Source organism: Hakea prostrata, chromosome 2 (genome assembly GCF_041222555.1).
Source record: "Hakea prostrata isolate BN-2017 chromosome 2, UWA_Hpros_2, whole genome shotgun sequence".
Taxonomy (NCBI): Eukaryota; Viridiplantae; Streptophyta; class Magnoliopsida; order Proteales; family Proteaceae; genus Hakea; species Hakea prostrata.
This window is the reverse complement of record NC_142601.1, coordinates 59,211,686-59,231,927: the sequence shown is the minus strand read 5'-3', so window position 1 is coordinate 59,231,927 and position 20,242 is coordinate 59,211,686. Positions and strand designations below refer to the sequence as shown.

Sequence of the window (20,242 nt, the reverse complement as noted above, 5' to 3'; positions counted from 1 at the left end):
CCTCATTTTCTTTTTTGTGCAGTAGCATGAGGATCACAGGTATGGTTTTGATCTCCAAATGTGACTCACTCAATCTTCTTCGTCGGATAACTGTTCAAAGGGAATCGATGACTGTTTATTATTTATTTATTTTATAGTATTTATTTCAGTAGATTAAAATAAAAAATAAAAAATTCCAAACGAGGGTATTTTTGTCACCAATTTATTAAATTAACAGTTTCCGTTAAACTTGTCTTTATTTAATCATTTATTAAAACTACAGGGGAGCCATATGCAAAAGGAAACTTAAACTGGACTAAAAGTGACCTGGACCAAACCTCAGGGGTCCAGATGAAAATTACCCATAATTTTACCATTAATTGAGAGGGGAATGAGGTTTATATTTAAAATCAAAATTCAAACGGAACCGATAAAGAACCTGGTCAATCAAGTCGGTCAGTCTGGTTCAATTATTCGGTTGTGAAGTGTGAAACCATCCCTTGGTCTTTCTCCACTGTGCCTTCGAGATCCTTAGAAATGCTTGCTTCACTCCGCGGTGATCAATACCTGCTCTGCGTCACTCTCACCCGTCGGCTGTAGCCGGTAACTGGTAAGTCCTCTCCTAGCTTTTATTTAGAAGCCGCTGTTTTCACATCTCTCACACTTATTTTTTTTGAAACTTCTTCATGACTATCGTTGGTCAATCAGTCTAATTCTTTATGCAGCTCGAACCTTGATACTCTCCTCTGCAAATCATAAAAACCTAGAAATGAATTCGATAGCGAAGAAAGCCTCAAACTTCTTTGGATTAGGTGGTGTTTTTTGTAATCCATTATTGAGTTCAATGCATCAGCAATGGCGAGGGATTCGAGTAAGTGTACGCAATGGAAACCTCGAGCAAGCCCTGGTTGTGATGCAACGTAAGATGCAGTCAAGTGGCATGGAACGTCTGATAAAACGCCAGCAGACCCGCCATATGAAGAACTCCGAGAAGCGAATCTTGGCTCGTAAAACCCTTGATCGAAAGATCCGATCCCAAGAGCTTGCTCGCAAGCTCCAAGCCATCCTTGTCAAGAAAGTCAGGTAACATACTGTCACGACTCGAGCATGATTTAGTTTGGTCTTAATTTAGTGATTTATAGTTGCGATGGAATTTGGCTTTGAACTGAACACCTTAGTGTCTTTTGCTCGTTGTTCAAACAACATCATCAAAAGACTTGGTGAATTAGCATTCCGTTAAGCTTTCAATCAAGGAAGAAGGCGGAATTTTCTTTTAAAGCTGCCATTGTTATACTACTATTGCTGCCTTGACATGCAAATTTGTCAACCTCGTCCTGTAATATTTTTTTTTTTTTCTTGGGCGTTTGTCATGTTTTTAGTAATCTAAAACTTCAATGCAATTTTATTTTCCTCACAATGGTTAAGTTTCTAACCTAAACTCAGTTTTAGGTTTAGGGTTTTTGTGGAGTTTTCCATATGGCTAAGGGTTGCCCAGATTTTTCTAGCAAAGAAAACTAATATTCTAAGAGGTTTAGTAGGGTTCAGGGTTCTCAAGGGTGTGAGAGTGCCCAGGAAGGTTCGGTCAAGTGTGGGGTGAAAGGGGAGTTTTAGGACCTAAAACCTTGCTGCAATGTTGATTCCAAATCTGAATTTTAACAAAAAAAAGGTTTGAAAATTAGGGTTTAGGGTGTTGGGTGGGTGGGTGGGGAAAGGGACTGTTAGTGCTGTTTTGTGTTTTCAAATTTATTCCTAAATTATTTAGAGTGTTGGCGAGGTTTTAGGTTGAAGATGAAGGGCAGGAATTTTTCAGACCTACAAAAATATGGTTTATTTAGGAAACTAACTGTAGGACTATGGCCTTGGGGTTGGTGCGATCCTATAGGGAGAAGAAGGGAGGCTAAGGGGCTGGGAAATGGGGAATTGCAGGGGGTGGGGGTTCAATGTGGCCGCAGGGAAGGAGAAGGGGTGGGCAAGCTTGAGGGTGCTAGGAGAGAGGTGGGGAGGGGCTGGGAGATATTGCAGGGATTAGGGGAGGGGATTTAGGCTGCTGTCAGGGGTGGGGAAGAAGCTGGGTGGGGCTGTGATGGGCTCCTTGGGTTGCAAGGAAGAGAAGGGGTTGGGGGGGGGGGGGTAGGCTGTAGGTGAGAGAGGAGGAAGGGGAAGGGGAAGGGGAGGGCGGTTGCTGTACTTGTTTACTGCTGGAACTCTTGTGGAAACTTGCTTGAGTGCTTGTAGATGTTGGAATGTGGAAGAAGAAACTGGAATTGATGGTTGAGGTGCTGATCCTTGAACAAAACTCTTTCTCAACCATGGCCCCCTCAACAAGAAACCATGGTCCTTAACTCAAACTCCAATTTTTTTCAATAATCAAACTTAAGTTAGAAAGAAAGATTAGGCTCTTATTGATAGCCTATTAAAAGACTCAACACTAAGTGGGATTCCTTTATAGATTGGGATCCCACCACATAATCTCAACCCTTGAAATAAAATGAAAACATCTAATGGTCCATAATAGTCACATGCTGAAAATAAAAGTTTAAATAACTTAGAACTCTAATGTAAGGAAGTTCACTTGAAATGGAACTCCTTAGGACACTCAACTACTAACTACTAACTTAACAACTAACTCAAGTTGATAAGTATTAACCAAATTGGTCTTTAGGATTAAATCTGGAATTAATTCCTGCCAAAAAAAAAGGGCTGAAATGCCCAAAATACCCCTCCTAGGGGGGTTTGGCTAGCCTAGGGAGGCTTCTTGGAGCCATCTAGTTAGCACCACTTAGGGTTTCGGCCAGGGGTCAGAATCGTGGTCACATCAGTTTCCTTTTTCCTTTTACTGTTGGCATCCCAAAAATTGTCCATGTCTTCCATCCTTCTACCATTTGACTGGTTTGAAAACTCTTATCTTTTATGCCACGCGACAAAAGTTAGTTACTCTTTGAGCCTTGTTATATCATAAAAATTGCCCCCATCAAGGGTAACCTATTCCTTGTATTGCCCCATTTTATTTTTATTTTTAATTGCTGATCCAGAGGGCTTTTAGTTAAAATTTAGAAAAGGGGAGGTTGAAGAACATGTAGAAGTGATATAATCTGCATCTGTACACTCAAAACGCGAAAAGCGATAATAAATTTAGTAGGCAGAGGAATTTAAAATTTTGAAATGGAGACAACCAATTGTTTCCTGGTCCAAATGGAAGTAATCATATTCTCTGTGTATTCTTCCTTTGCACAGCCACAATACGACAGCAACATGTAACATGACTATATACAATCACACCATTCCCAGATGTATTACCTGTCGTCCATTGGGAGTACAAGAACTTAGAACTTTTTTAAATTAGTTACAATAACAATCCTGAATGACCAAAAAAATTTTATCAAAAATCCCATAAGCACATCACAGTCCAGAAACATATGGGCTGTTGTTTCTTCTTCCTCTTCACAAAGATAATAGTTACTAACTCAAACTTCCTACTAACAATAAAAAATTATTAGGCTGTCTAAAAATATTACCCTATAAATATGACATTGGAGTTCAGTTCCCTTCCACATACCAATAACCTCTCTAATATCTAGGATCTGAGCAGAAAACAAGATCCGTCTAACTAAATATATCTACATCCTCTCATCTACTTGAATCTTTCATTTTGATGTTCCAGCCAGCATTCTGTAGTCTTTGAAGTACACTGAAACAGATACGCGATAGGATGCTTGTGGGTAATGGATCTGAGCCAACAAGAATTGTAGAGTTCTGATTTCTGATTTCCGATAGCGCACATCTAGTACAAATTTAAGAGTTTCTTGCGCGAAATCTTTGAATAAATCTGAATTTGGAGATTACATACTGAATTCAATTTAGATAGACAGACCTGAGATTGTTACTGGATAACAATTTTGGGTCTGAAGCATAGAGGGGTCAACTGATTCTGGTGGCAAACCTTCCACTTCTTTGCCCTTCTTTTTTTTTTTGGGGGGGGGGGGGGGGGGGGGTGTTCCATGAGCAAGGTTTTAAGCATTGCCCAGAACTAGCCGATACATATCATATCTTCAAGATACCTATATGATATGGTACTGACTACCAATACAATTACGGGAAAATAACTTATCTACTGTGTCGGGTCAGTATGTTACCTGATATTGTTGATACTGATTGACACATTCAATATCTCTCTCTTATAAACTACTATGTACAATCTGTGACTGCAAACACTTATGGAGAGCTCTTGTAAGGCATCTTTTCTTCTTTTTTATTTGAAAAATTAACTTGACTTCTTTCTTCCACTGGAAAAAGTGGCTTTAGTAATGCTAATTTCTTCATCATTTGACATTCTTTCAGTTGAGGATTGAAACTAGATTTGCGCGTCAACATTTATCTATTGAAACCTTGAATCTTTTTATTGAAACCAGATTTGTGCATGTATCAAAACTGTATTATTTTTTTGGTGTCTTCTTTGGCAATGGATTTCTATACAACAACAAGCCTCTTCCCAATTAAATAGGGGTAGGCTACATGGATCCCAGAAGAAACAAATAATAATTAACAATATAGGGAAGGGGCAGACAACATGGACACAAACTGAATGTTTTTGAATGAATTTCCATATTAATGAAAAAACCTGAATGATTGCATCATACTAGTTCTCCACCCCCACGAAATAAACCCCCCCCCCCACCCAAAAAAAAAAAAAAGAAGAAGAAGAAGAAAAAGAAAGAAAGAAAGAGAGAGGAGATGCATGCACCTATTCCATAAATATTGCCTATAAAGAAAATGACATCTTTTTGCTTATTAATCCATGTGAGTGTAACAAATGAGGTTTCTCACGTACGTTATATATTTTACACATTATTGATTTATAATGTTTTATGCTTCAAAACAACAGTTTGCATTTATTTTTTGGGTGAATAAAGAATTATATTAAACAGAAAATAGGAAATACAAAGAGAACGGGAGGCCGACAACCCTTCAAGAGTGGGGCTGAATAGGGGAAGCGAGACTCCAGGAACTAACAATTAACCTATTCCTTGGAGAGTCAGGCACAAGGGGATGGGGAAAGGAAACTGATGTGACCACGATTCTTGGGATTAGGGTCGAAGAAACATCAAAATGGATGACATTCCAAGTCCCATCTCGGGATCAGGATTTGGAACTCCATCTCTTCATGTTACGCTTCCACCACGGGTGATGGATGGTAGTGACAAAGACAAGCTTACCCACTTGGTCACATATCAAGGAGCCAGAAAAGCTTCTCAAGATCCAATTCCAATCATGGGCAAACCCAAGGGAGCGTCTCGATCTCGGCCAAATAGATGCAAGGGCAAGGGTCCATAAGGAGTGAGAAAAGGGGCAGGAGAAAAAAAGGTGGTCAAGATCCTCATAGCCATTCTAACATAGGATACATTTGGGGTTAATAGGGATATGGCGGCTAATAAGGAAAGATTGTGTGGGAAGGGCAAGGTTGAGAGCTCTCCAGAGGGTAAGAGAATGGCGGGGGATATGGCTTTTGAACCAAACAAGAGGGGCCCAAGGAACAAGGGGTGTGGGGAATTTGAGGAGGTTCCAAGCGGAAGTGGTAGTGAAGGATTTAGTGTGGGAGGGAAGCCAAATGGATATGTCAGACGGAGAGGGCGAGAGGGAAACAGTTTGCATGTTTCTTTAGCCTTTTCACATGTTTCTTGATTATTTCCATGTGTAACTTTAGCATCTCTTGCATCTTTTTGATACAGTATGATATATCTCTTTAAACCATCTTTGGTATGATACATCACTGAGATTTCAAACCTTGGGCATTGGTGTTTCTCCATAGATCCTACTCTAGAAACTATTGGTTCAGTCCGCTTAATACCAATTATATTCCTTATTTCATGGTGTAGTATAAACAGTGGTTGGACTCCCATTGACTTAAGTATTGACAACTTTGAACAGCCAACACCTTATCCAAAGAAACCCTATTGGAACTAACTACATTTGCCCCTTTAGATAGGTATGGATGTCTTAAACTGATCTAAACTTCTTTGAAACTTCAAACCCATGTAAATACTGTACTCGTAGAGCTGGAGCTAGGTACAAAGGTCTTAAACTGATCTAAACTTCTTTGAAATGTCAAACCATGTAAATGCACTCTTACAGCTGAAAACTTGATTTAGTATCTTTTAATTGGTCACCCAACTCTTTTTACAGATGCTCCTCATTAATATTCTCTCATTTATTAGGTTTTTAAAAAGATACGTCTATAGGAAAGTTCCATCAATAACTTCAAAGAGATGATCCAGTGTAATGTTCTTTGGCATTGCCAATCTGTGTATGCTAGCATACAAGTACCATAATTTCCCTCGAGTAATGTGACAAAAGTTGATCTTAACATTTGCCCCTTTAGATGGGTAAAGATGTCTTAAATTGATCTAAACTTCAAGCCCATGTAAATATTGTACTCTTAGAGCTGGAGCTAGGTACAGAGGTCTTAAACTGATCTAAACCTCTTTGAAACGTCAAACCATGTAGATGTACTCTTAGAGCTGGAAACTTGATTTAGTAGCCTTTAATTGGTCAGTCAACTCTTTTTACAGATGCTCTCATTAATACAATCTCATTTACAAGGTTTTTAAAAAGATACGTCTATAGGAAAGTTCCATCAATAACTTCAAAGAGATGATCCAGTGTAATATTCTTTGGTGATGCCAATCTGTTAGCATACAAGTCCCATAATTTCTCTTGAGTAATGTGACAAAAATTGATCTTAACAACCAGGATATGTGAAGAGAAGAAGAAGAAGAAAGAAGAGAGAGGAGAAAAGGTCAGAAAACACAATGGAGAAAATGAGAGAGAATCAGAGGCTGCTACAAGATCTAGAATAGTACCATTATAGTCTAGCCCTATCACCTCTTATCATATTCAAGTAATTGATTCAGGTCTAATTGCAATTACAGTAGTTAAATAAAAGCAAGTAACCAAGTAAACTACAACTACCACTCAGCATAACCTAATCGTTACAACTCAGCAGGGAGACTCTCCCTGACAGCTATAACCTTTCACATTCCTCAAGCTGGAGCATATATATCCTAGTCTTTGGATCAACAAAGATAGAGTTATCAGCACATGAGCAGAATCCAGCTTATTTGGACCTCTGATACAATGTGTTTTCATTGCAATGGGCCAATAATATGTATATAGTCTAGGCATGAGCTGATACCTGATTTATTGAGTGCCTTATTTTTTTAATTGGAGAGGGATGGACACATTGCGTAGGTGCGGTAGCGGGCAACCCAATGGGAATAGCTCCAATGCATAGAAATGGCCCATTTCAATCAAAAATACTAAGCTCATGGTCCATGTAATCCATTGGACACACAAAATTATAGGCATAACTTGATCAAATCTTGAACTTAGGTTCAGTTGGAGCCAAGGAATTGTTTGAAACCCAAAACAAGAAGGCCATCTTTTTTCTGGCTGAAATCTTATATCACTACGAAGTGTTCATGACAGTTGCTCTCCATTCTCTCCACAGTTGGGCTCCAAATGGACATGTTTGGGGCTTTGATCTGAGGCTATAATTACTTGATAATATAACCATACAAGGTGGAAATTTGCTAAAAAAAAATTCCCCCCTCTTTTGGGGTAGAATTTACTAAGAAATTATTACTACACTTCTGGTTAAGCCAATAGTCATCCATTATTTTTATTGTTTTGGGTAGAAATGGTCCTCCATTCTTTGGGTGGAGTTATCCACCATGTCATCATTCATCTAGCAGAAAAACCGTGGCTGTGTAAGCTTCGCAGCAGTAAATAACCTCTGGCCTAACAAAGTTGTGCGAATTGTTTAGGCTGTATGATCTCTGGGGTTTAAAAACTAAGACCCCAAACTCTGCTGGATTTTTTCTATCATAAATTGACAAATTTCCGTTCTTGTATCACCTTTTATATATATGAGAAACATCCACCTGTATCACCTCCAGATGCAAATAGAATTCTATTGTTTGTATTTGGATTGCTGGAATAATCATGTCATAGTTTTCATCTAGTTGTGCTAAAATGTAGATGTGTGCTTAAATGCAATGATTCAATTGGAAATGCTGCAGGGGTCTTTGAGCGCATTACTGGGGAGCTGTTAGCTGAAAGCGTCTTGTGATAAGGTTATCTACAGCTTGCTTCCAGGCTGTTAATTTTGCAACTTTCTTCATATTATTTGTATTTTCATTACTCAATCAGTTAGAATTAAATTTTTATTTTGTTTTTGGGGGAAGGGGTGATGAGATGTTTATTATAACATAAAACTGTAGTAAAGCTGTTGGTGTTGGCGGTTTGGTTCACAGATGGCTTTTTCCTTTCAAACTCTTACAATAATGCTGATGGGAGGTACTGTCCCATGATTTTTTTTATTTTTTTTAATCAAGTTTTGAATGTGTTAGAATGTTTTGCATGGCCTACAGAGTAGCAGCTCCATGTTCATATCTCAGAGCCCAGAAAGCAGTATGTAAAACTGGATTTTGCTTTGCATAGCACTGAGCTGCCTACGGTCCAGATCTAAAGTTGTGGTTGAGATCAAATTTTAACCACTTTTTTTTTTTTTTTGAGTTTAGGTGTGTAGTTCAACGAGTTGAAAAAAAAAACCATAACGGGCACCAAAAGTGATCTTTTACCAATGGCAGCTCAGTGCTGCGCATTAAATGCACGCACTGGAGCAAAATCCATGTAAAACTGCTCCCACTCAATCCAGCTTATAACTAGGCTAACAAATGCTTGACTTGTCTGTTGCCGTTAGTTCTTTGTTGTGGGCATCTGCCAAGTTTACGAGGTTATCCAAATGACATTTCAGGGTTTTTATTGGGAAAGAAACAGACCTTTATAGACACAGAAAAACCACTGTGCCGGTTTTGATAGGTCGACTACTTGCTCTGCATCTGACTGATCCAATCCAACAATAATCAGGTCCACGTTGTGAAGTCGCTGTGTCGTCCAGTTTGTTATAAGGATTTGTTTACTTGCTATTTACCCAAAAAAATGAGAACCGTATGACTTGCTACTGTGTTGTTAATCAATCAAGATACGCTCATTGATAGCTTCAGGAATCTGTTTGATGTTGCTGTCTACCTCTGCTTTTTAATGATAGATTTCCTGCTTGGTCCAGCAGCTAGATGCGTAATTAGGTGTGGTAAGATGAGTCTGAAGATTCCAATACATGTAAAAGGCACTTTACTTTTTATCACTTTGGGCTTGATAACTTGATGGGATTGCATTTCATTGTCAACAGAAAAGCAATATCAACATCAAAGTTTGTGACATGGCATCTCTGGACGGTCTTCGTTCACTTATCACTCAAAGCCATCCAGCTTTTGAGTCTTTCCCTACAAACTTTGTTGTCAACTTGCAATTGGAGCATCAACTTAACTAGTGGAGTCTATTATACGTATAAGCTTCTCTAGCAATTTGTGCCATCCATTGGTTTGCCTCCTCCTCAGCACCTCTTCATAGTTTTTTTTTAGTGAATCCTGGTAAAGCGTTGCCAATCCAAACATGGTCTGCTCTGTGTTCGACACATTGTTCCACAGACAAGGTTCACATTATCAGCTCAAGTCCCCAAGGAGAATATATCCTCTCCTCTTGATCTGTAATGCTTGGCTCTGTTTTGTGTACCTAATAGCTGATGTGTGAAAGAAAAAATCTTAGATTTGAAAGCTGGTTAGTGGGGAAGACGGGAAGTATTGTTTTTTTTGACATAGTTGACCTCGGTTAGTGTGGAGTCCATTCACAGCCATTCTAACCATGACCCTCATGGGTTCTACTGTACTTCTTCTTAGTCGAGTGCTTCTGTGCTTTTGGTTTGATGCTCACATTGAAATTATCTAATGATCTTCTTATATATAATTATTTAATTACACTTTATTCATATTGTCTTCTGCGTTGCTTATTCAAAATTCAAGAACTTTTTCCCAACAAAGAAGTACTAAATATATATATATATATATCTAATTTTTGTTCTCTAAAAATCTCCCCCACCGTGTGGAAAATTCAGTTACCCACATAAATGCTAAAAGGGAGTTTATTTATTATTTTTTTTGAAATTGATGGCTTTATTATCAGGGTTTGGGAATGAAACGTCTTTATCTTCAAATGGTCAAAAATAGCAACACACTACAATGCAATACCCTGTCAGGGTTAGCGTAAACAGACTCTTCTCTTCTGTCACCAGGTGGACGAGACCAAATGTATTATTATTATAAATAGACTACTGACAAGAGAAAGAAAGAAAGAAAAAAATACTAAGAATGTCTTAATCATTCCCAATAAAAATAATCTTCTATTGATTTTGGGAACAACGTGGACGACATGTATACCCTCTTTTAATGGTTTCCTTAAAATAGTTTAAGCTTACGCTTGTCGTATTCATACCCAATGGCAGGATGGAATCCCCATGTTTAGCCAATGAAAGTGCAGGATAGGATATGACAGAGGTTGTAAGAAATAACTGCCTGAAGCTGAACAATTAAAAATCAAAGACACGTAAATTCATTGTAAGGAATAGTTGATACGCTCAGTGGTTTCCCATTGGCTTTTGCTTTACATGGATCATATGGTAGCCACCTGTTGCGTCCCGATCAACTGAATAATAAACTTGCAAAAGAAGTTAGACGTGGGCCGACAGCTTGTGCCAGACAATCGCCTCCGATGGCTAAGTCAGTCGAGGATTAAATTAGGATTCCGAGCGAGTGTAGCTCAAAGATTATCTAGAAAATAGTCGTGTGTTTACCAAAGGATTGGACCCTTATTATATAATGTGCGGGTTACCTTCTTAGAGCCGACAAAGTCTCGTATACCTGTTCGTCCAGCTGTTTGTAAGATGAATCCCCGATTAGGAGTTTTCATATTGGGTTATGTCCATTTTTGCCTTGGTGTGAATGAGGCATTCCTTATTGGTTTATTTAACTGGGACATGTCACGATCAAGAGGTCGGGTAACAGGCTGAGTGATATGCTGTCCTCGTACACGTGTGTGTCCATACGTGTGCATCTTCACCTCCAGATTATGCCATCTTTGTCGTGGTGCAAACTCTAGTCCTAAACTGAGAGACTAGTGCGTCAACAATTATTGACAAATTGCAATAGATTCCACTTGAAAGAGCCACTAACACTCTACCTTTTTCATCTCTAACATAACCATTTTGATTTTACCTGTTAATATCTTCCACCCAAGCCCCATCACACCAGCTTCACAAAAATCTTTCTTTGCAGGTGGTTGATGCAAATCCATTTTGAAAAAATTGATGTTTAAATCACATCCGTTTTTAACCCACTGTTGAACTGCAGGCATCATAGACATTATTGAAGTCACAAAATAACGACAAAAATGTCAATTTTGAATGTCAATGTTCTACAAGCAAGTGGTCTGTTTTTTTAGGAGATGATAGATTTTTTTTGGAAGAAAGAAGACTTTTCTTATATGGAAAAAGAAAGCACGACTGATAATTGTGAATATTGCTTCTTGTATTATCAAGAGTGGAGACCACATCGATATTTTCTTTACTATTCTAACCATGGGCATCATGTGGACCTCCATGAGCAATACCATTCTCCAGACCTTTATTTGCAAAACAAGTAATAAATTCTATCTAAATTGGGTTCAGAAAATTCTCTCTATATTATATTTTTGAGTAAGGAGAATCACAATCAAATTACATGGTCCATGCAACACTATAAGAACAGGTGGAAGAAGATCATTCCTCTTCCCTGAGTCTTGCAAGAGTCTTCTTTTACCCTATATTTATTTAATAAAAGTATCATATATTTAAGTTACTCAATGAAATAAAGTACATGTTTTCAGATTTTTTAAAGTATAACTACCATTTTCAGATTGATGGAAGCAGAGGAAGATGCCAAGCCATTTCTTTTTAACTTTACCTTAATCCAATAAACTCATAGAAAGTCCAAAAGAATTGTGAAAGCTAATGCTATGCTTTTCTAAGAGCTGGAGAGATATTTGTGTTTATGTTTGTGCTAATAAAATATCTTTAAGGATCCTTCTCTCCCCTTATTGTTGTTCTTTTTAAAACATTGAGTGACAACACTGAAGCGCTAGAAGATGCTTGCAAGGATAAGATAGGGTATGCCATCAATTTGTGATCATTCTGGGGCCATTTTTTAGATCATTCACGGAGAAGCTAGTTAGAGCTGGGTCTGGGATCCTTCAAGGATTAGAACTGGGTTTTTTTTTAGGCAGAAGATTATTAGAAATAGAATTCTTCAAGGCAGAAACTAATTAGAAGTTTAGAACTGTATAGAATTCTTCAAGGCAGAAACTAATTAGAACTGGGTTTCTTCAAGACAGAAGCTAATTAGAACTGGGATTCTTTAAGGCAATATCCAAAGATCTTCAAGAGTTTAATCAGAGCCCAAGAGGGCATTAGGCAGCTTGACTTCATTCCATTCCATGGCTTATGTAAAACTGAAATCTTAGCTTGTAATCGATTTTCTTCTAAATTCTTTCTATTGAATTTTTCACACAATTTCTTCAAACCATTGTTCCACATTATCGTCCTGTAGCAGGAACTGTTTGTTTGCGGTATTTCAAGGATGGATAACCAACCAAATTGAATGCAAAAGTCAATTATATGTAATTACAAGATCGGCAAATTCTTATTCTTCAATTCGCGTTCAGGAAAAAGACCGGAGCGTGTTAGTTAATCGCGAGCGACCGGATATCACCGGCGCAAATTACTGAAAGACGAAAACAGAAGAGCAGAGCCTTCTGAGAAAGTTAATTGAACAATGAAAAAAAGAAAAGAAAGGTAGCTATCATTCGCCGATCAAAGGTCTATACAATATTGAACGAGGAACAGAGAGACAAAACAGAAAGAGGGGAAAAGAAGAGAAATCAAGAAACACATATCAATCTCTAACTAAAAGCAGTGATGGCAGCACTCACAGGCGCCGATTTAGGAGGCGAAGCAGGAAGTCTGGCAGTGAAGTTCCTGAGAGGTAATTCTTCGTTTGGATCATCATCGTCAACTCCTTCATCGAAATTGAGAGCGTAACTCAAAGGATCGTACTTGAAATCCGCAGAACGCCTACGACCTCTACCCATGCGAGAGATGAGATTCCGGCACTTTTCTTTAAATTCTGGGAATTCATGAGCCTTGTTTTTCAGCCACTCTGACGAAGCCTTGGACGATCTCGACCTGTCTACGTCTTCAAGTTGTTCATGCCCGTTGCCAAAGCAACAAGACAGGCAGAGAGTAGAACGAAACTTGTTCTTCACCGATGGAGAATTCGAACGGAAATCTCGTTCGTCTCCCATATTCAATTACAGATCAGAGCGAGAGAGAGAGAGAGAGAATTAGCAGAAGAAACGAACAAAAAGAGAATATGAAATTAGGGGTTTTGTTCTTGGATTCTTTTATCACAGCTAGTGAAGTCACGAAACTTAACTGCAGCAACAGGAAGAGAGAGAGAGAGAGAGAGAGAAAGATAGGAAAGGATTTTTCCGCTTGTGTCCTATATAAAGCCGCAGCTGGTGTGGCGTGGGAAGAACGTGCGAGCGGTTTTGATTTGCCGTGTATCCTGATCAGGATTGGTTGGTTCATGGTGGGTTCGGGGTAGTTTCGCCATTTTACTTGTCAATAAATCCTATTCTCCTAAACCAATATAAATTCTAATCATATTCTTATTTTTCTTACCTGTTTTTATTTTATCCTACTTTTTTTTATTTGTCTTGGCATGTGAAAAATAAATAAAAGTCATGTTTGGATGGAAATTTATGTTTTCAATTATTATTATTTTATTATAACTTTTTTTGTCCTTCACCGCCGCACCTTCCTATTGCCTGTTGGGTGGGACTTACGAAACTTATTAGTGTCAACCTGACTTCAACACGACTTGGAATAGGAGGCCAAAAGGGTATTAATGTAATTAAACAAGTGGTGGATCTTACTTGCAAATTCATCTACGCGCATATGAATTATGATCCAATCTCATCTCATGGTGTGAGATTTCCCACAACATCAGACGCGTTTGGATGGTAAGATTTCTATTTCTGTGAATAAAGTAGGTTGTAATTTTTTATGTGGAAGGCAAGATGCACGAGTCCAAATCATCTCCCTCGGCACGATGGCCACAAATTATAAGGGAATTACGGTTAGAGTGAGATTTTTTAAAAATTTTTTATATTTCTGGCCACATAATTTGTAGTTGTGAAGATGATCCACACTCAAAATGCACTAGAGAAGGAACACAACAGAAGTTGCTTGAATTGTAAAAGATAAGACTCTGATACCAAGTTAGAATTTCGTTTGAGAGAGAATCTCTTCCACACTCAAATTAATAAACTAGAGAAGGAACACAACATAAGTTGATACCAAGTTAGAATTTCGTTTGAGAGAGAATTCTTCCACATTCAAATTAATGAGTAAAAGATGTATATTAATATTATATGAATTATAATTTAAATGTGATTGAGACTTATCATTTACATGAATGTATCAACAACTTTGTTTACAATCAAATGTTACAACTTGCTTTTATTTATAACTCAAAACTCGTCTTGATCGGTCGAAGATTTTATCAATCGTGTTTTAGTTACTTTCATTCTTTTAAGTTCTATTATATTTCTAGGTCTTGCAACCTTTTAGCTGATTGCTTGGCTAGAGGAGCAAATCGGTTTAAACTTTTCCGACAGTGGCGGGGTATCCCACCTTGTTTTGTTATCTCCCCCTCCCTTTACATGAATCGAATTCAATTTTGTCAGCATGACTTAGGTTAATTACTTAAATTTTCATATTGTTGACCAAAAAAAATGAAAAGAAAAATAATATCAATTGTTATGGATATCACTTTATTGTTTTTTTCTCTGTTTTTCAAATTAACGTGTTGAATAAAATTCCACTAAATTACAGAGTCTTTCGATAGAAAAATTCTTTACACTCAATATTTTTGACAAAAATAATCCTTACCTACCAAAAATCGAATAAGAGTATGAGACTTGGGAACTTCTTTCACAGGCAATTATATATAATGTGTGAAACATGAATTTTAATTAAATAAAGAGCAAAAAAGAATTTAATTATTTGAATTTTTAATTAATATAATTATTTATTTATTTATAAAGTTAGATTAATGTATTTTTAAAAGTCAAATTTAAAGATTTTTATAATCTTAAGGATGAAGTTAATGCACAAGCACAACTCAAAGACTCAAGTAACCTTTGATAGTTTGATGACGCGTGTTCTTTCAGTTTAACGAGAATTTGGAGTAAGAATCATGTTTTTATGATTATTAATTATCAAAATTTAATCTAATAACCATATAATGGATTATATTCTTCAAATAAAAGAAGAGGGACAAATTGACGAAATTATCTAGAAAGTTATGGAAAGCTTTTGAGAGATTTAAGTAAATTAGAAAAATATCATAACTGACACGTGTAAACGTATTCGGAATATACTTTTTAGTGTTTTTTTTTTTTTTTCCCAACATATTTTTAGTGTTGATTTTTCCATTAAGAGATTTATAGTTAAAATTCTTAAAAATATGGTTCTTGGCTCCACTGAGGTACCTTGTGCCGTCTACAGGTGGATTTCGTGAGTAAGCCTTATTCAATATATATATATATATATATATATATATATATATATATATATATATATATATATATATATATATATATATATATATATAATTCAATCCATGGGTACTTATGAGTTCGATCTTGAGCTTTCTGTTATATTATTTTTAATATAATAAAATAATAAATGTTTTATTTTATTGAATTTTTAATTGTCAATTTTATTTATTTATTTTAGGAAAATATTTTTTTATTTAGTTTCACATTGGAAACCGAGAAGTCATAATCCAAGTTAATTAATAGGTGCTGCCTATTAACTTTGATTTATAATAATAAGACACATCAATGCATGTGCAGTGTATGAGCGAAGACGATGTACCATCCAAGCGTAATACATGGCTTGGGCAGTGGGCTATTTAAGCACTTTTGACGCATGCATTTAACACGTTTCAAGCGAGATCATATCTGGAACGTGTCTAGGGCAATGGAAGTAAATCCATACGTATCTATTCGATGGATTGATTTGGACTGTTAAATCATGCAGCCAAACGATTCGATATTTGTACCCCTACAGAGAGGTGCACCCATACAAACAAAGTCATGAACCATAAATACCCTCCAGTTTCTCAACACCAAGGAAAACAACTTTGAGTTGGGCTTCTTTGTATCCTGTGAAGTTAGGTTAGATCCAAAGAAAATACATCTTTTACATATTGACCTTGACTCTTTGTTTATGAGATCCGGAAAGACACAACTATTTGAATTGATACTTTAGTTGAAATTAATTACTAATTGACTTTAACTCTATCTATTTATGAATTCTCTGAGTATTCCAAAACATAAAAAAGGGGATCTGCTTAGAAGATCCTTGCCAAAATAGTCTAGGTACAAAGCCAAAGCGTCCGGATCACGTCTTATTCTTATTTTCCTTTTACCCAACCCAAATTTGTTTTTAGCAGTTTCTCAACACCAAGGAAAACAACTTTGAGTTGGGCTTCTTTGTATCCTGTGAAACGGTTCGCTGGTACCTCATAGCACTTTCCATTGGGGGCGAATTACGTCTTAAGAACAGCGACAATAGTAACGCGCCTAGAAATTTTTAGCTTTCATATTGTTATCTCGTGCTTTTCATATACTAGTAAAGTTTCTACAATTTCCTGCCTATGAAAGGTATTTTGGATATTCTAATATGTTAACAATGTTAGGGGCAAAATTGAAATTTTAGAGTATATAATAGAGCAGGAAATTTAAGAACTTTATCCAGTCCATTTCTTCAATGGATCATCCATTTTTCTCTGAAATCCTGAGATGAAGAACACATGTCTATCAATCACATCCAAAAGTTGAAATAATATTTACAAAACCATTTTTTCATTTAATATAAATTTTTGGATCCTTCATCCAAAGGAAAATAGATGGTCCATTTCTTTTGAAATAAATTGACCTGATAAAATTTCGAAAGTTTAGATGCAGTTTGCAACCTATGTCCGGTTTTGAGGACTGGGAAAGACTAAGTGGGAGTCAAAACCTGGGCCTCTTATACCATATAAAATTAAGGTTTGAAAAAGTCATAGAAAAAAAGAAGATGATAAAGTAAAAATAAGATTAGAGTAGTTAGATATAGTGTGCAACAAACGTCCACCGTTGAATGAGCTCTTTTAGTAATTTACTAATTAAGGTAGTGTACTTTTTACAAAAGTATCACAAAGAGTCTTAGATTGACCAGCCTCTAAATAGAGGTTCATTTTATATTTGAATTTATTAAATCCTTATCACTACAAGATACTAGTTAATTGAACGAGTATGAAATTTAAGGGCCTGTTTGGTTACATGAATCCAGAGATTTGAAATCTCTGGATTCATGAATCTGAGAATTATACCCGTTTGGTTGTAAAAATCTCTAGATTCATGAAATCTAGAGATTCATCTTTTTACACTAAAAGTTTGAATCTATAGATTTATGGGTAGGGTGAAATCCAGAGATTTCAAAAAAGCTATACATTTGCACATCCACAAAAATCACGTTGATCAAATAGTTTTTTAGGATGAATATACATATTTCATTCCACAACCAAACATCTAATTTGACCACGGGGTCTAGTCTAGTGGTCCCAAGCTCACTCCCAAGTGGTTTGGTAAACCTCATGTCCCAGGTTCGAATCCCCTCTGCTCCTCTGTTTCTTGCATTGGATTCGGCATGAGTGCCACCGGCTGGACGATACTGGGCCTCCGCGCTGCTGCGCCGGTAGTGCCGGGCTAATGCTGCAAGGTCGCACTCGATAAAAGTCCGAACATTGCGTGCGGGGGCGCGGCGCCGCTCGCACCCCTTTTTTTACCAAAAAAAAAAAAAACCAAACATCTAAACTCATGTAACCAAATAGGCCCTAAAGCAATTCTTAACTTTTTCTTGTTTTGAGTCTTGTTGGTGTGAGACTTGAAAATAGCGAGATTGATTGTTGATAGGTTTATACATGAAACCTTAGAGGTCTCGGCTTAGTTGGCAAAAAACCAAACACCTTATATTATGAAATCAAAATTTTTGAATTTTTTTTGAACTAGAAATAAACCCTATCGTATATTTTAGTTATATGTACAAAAACTACTCTACTCTGTATGGTAAGGAATCAAGATGCACATAATACCAAAAATGCATATGCATCAGTTGCAAAAATCATGGAGAGAAACTCCTCATTCTGAGAAAATTGAGATGGTTTTTTTTTTTCTCCTTCCTCTCATAGCAGAGGAAAACAACATACCTGGGAAGACATCCTTTAAGATCTTTCACAAAGAAAGAGCTTATTTTCAGTTCTCCATCTTAGCTTGAAATTTTTTGTCCCTACCTGACATGCAAAGAAACAACACAAATCCAGCAAGCCATAGAAGGCTTGATTGTGGCTTTCTTATTTCAATTTCAGAGTTTGGCATCTCCAGATACAGAGGCGAGTCAGGCGACAACTTCAAACAAAATGATGCACCTCTGTATTCTAACTGCCTTGATCAGTGATGTGTCACATCAGTCTTTCCCTTAAACGTGATTTACACAAAAATGGTGGCTTATATAGTTATATCTCTAAGTAAAATCCATGGCTGACGGATAGAGCTTTCACCTTTTTGATGAAGGAACGAGAAAATCCTCCCAGAGACACCTTCTTGTGAAATTATCGCTTCAGAAAACAATAATGCACTTCAGAGTAAAATTTGCTTGGAAGTTTTTCCATGCAAAGAGTATTGGAAGTTAAGTTAGTGAAAAAAATTGCATCGAGCTTGTGTCAATGTGTGATTTATGCAAGCCCTAATCTATCGTACACATGTGAAATGACAAAAGATACATGGAAGAGAGTTTTGGCAATGTTTGATAGGGGGTGGGTGAGTGAGAAGGATATGTTGGAGGAATGCATTAAATGGTGTAGGGATAAGGGTAGGAATATGGTGTCAGAGAAGTTACGAGGTGCGACTTGGATGTTTTGTTCTGATCGTTTATATAGTATGGACAGAGGGGCAAACTTGAATATTGCGCATTAAATGCACAGCATGTGCTTCCAACAGTCGAGATTGAAATCTCGACTGAGATTTTGAAATCGACTATTGGCAGCATAGTGTTGCGCATTAAATGCGTTGCACTGAAGTTAAACTAATGGACGAAACATAAATTACAAAGGTTTGAGGGAAACTTTAAACCAATTGAATGGTTGATGTGAGACGTCAAGACAGAGCTGCAACTGGGACCATGTAAAGTGGCATGGATGCGTCAAACAGACCATGTTGTAGCCAAAAGTTTGGGCATAGAGATGTGGTGCATAGGCAACCCGAGCTAAAGGAGGTTTTTTGGAAACAACCTCTAGAGGGTTTATAATTTTGACATTGGTGGTATCTCTAGACTCCTTCAGCTTCTACTTGGACTCCTTGCTCGTTCTCTGCTAGTTGACATCGGTCTCTTCTTGTCCCCACTTTGTTGCGAGGGGCACTTTGATTTGTTCAAACGTATTTTGCTAGCTGAGCTTGCGAAATTAACTTCTCAATTTCTGACTTCAACTGCCTGTAGTCATCGGTCCAATGTCTATGATCTTTTTGAAACTCACAGTATTTACTCCTATCACGATCCTCTGGTCAGGATTGAAGCTTGCTCGGCCACTTCAAAAGTCCTTGATCCTTGACTTGCAAAAAAATCTCCGACCTTTTAGTATTTAGTGAGGTGTATGCTTCGTCAGGTTGTTTGGTCGGTTCAGGTTGACCACTTCTGCCCGAATTTGTGGTCAGATTTCTACTGTGCCAGTTAGTTTTTGCTTTTGTAGTTGGCTCCTTCTTTCGAAACTTTATGGTTTTTAGTTATTTTAGCATGTTTGTGGTAGCGCTCCAAGAAATCTGCATATGTTTCGGGCATATCTAACAAAAGACGCTCCAGGAGTCCCTCATGATTGAGTCCCTGATATAGAGCATGGAAGGCTAGCTTTTCGTCTAGATTTTCAATCTGAATGGTCAGATCATTAAATCTCCAGAGATAACTTCTGATCGACTCGATACGCCCTTGGTTGATGGCGAACAAGGTGTCCTCCCTTTTCTTCATGCGTACTCCACTTTGAAAGTGGGATGAAAATACCCGACCTAGGTGGTCGAACTTCTCTATTATATTATTCTGGAGTCCCAAGAACCATTCGGATGCTGATCCAATGAGTGAGGTAGGGAAAATCCTGCACATGGCCGCTTTGCTATGTTT

At 37.3% G+C, this 20,242-nt stretch overlaps 2 protein-coding genes across 3 annotated transcripts; one reads left to right on the top strand and one right to left on the bottom strand.

The window, feature by feature from the left end:
- The first annotated feature begins 444 nt into the window (after positions 1-444).
- LOC149025315 (Ribosomal protein S21 family protein) lies at positions 445-8,540 on the top strand. 2 transcript variants are annotated; one of them, XM_089145533.1, is made up of 3 exons: positions 445-589; positions 688-1,062; positions 8,055-8,540. In XM_089145533.1, exons 2-3 carry the CDS (start codon positions 749-751, stop codon positions 8,062-8,064), a joined length of 324 nt encoding a protein of 107 aa, XP_089001659.1. In that variant the 5' UTR covers positions 445-589; positions 688-748; the 3' UTR covers positions 8,065-8,540. The 2 variants fall into 2 exon arrangements, with proteins under 2 accessions (XP_089001659.1, XP_089001658.1); XM_089145532.1 differs by having other exon boundaries at positions 705-1,062; positions 8,055-8,539.
- A 4,324-nt stretch (positions 8,541-12,864) lies between these two features.
- On the bottom strand, positions 12,865-13,266 carry LOC149025314 (uncharacterized). Its single transcript, XM_089143567.1, has one exon. It carries the CDS (start codon positions 13,264-13,266, stop codon positions 12,865-12,867), a length of 402 nt encoding a protein of 133 aa, XP_088999693.1.
- Positions 13,267-20,242: the final 6,976 nt, after the last annotated feature.

Bases quoted from the DNA above. Each gene is read 5' to 3' on its own strand.
- LOC149025315 (XM_089145533.1), top strand. From the start codon at position 749: ATGAATTCGATAGCGAAGAAAGCCTCAAACTTCTTTGGATTAGGTGGT.
- LOC149025314 (XM_089143567.1), bottom strand. From the start codon at position 13,266: ATGGGAGACGAACGAGATTTCCGTTCGAATTCTCCATCGGTGAAGAAC.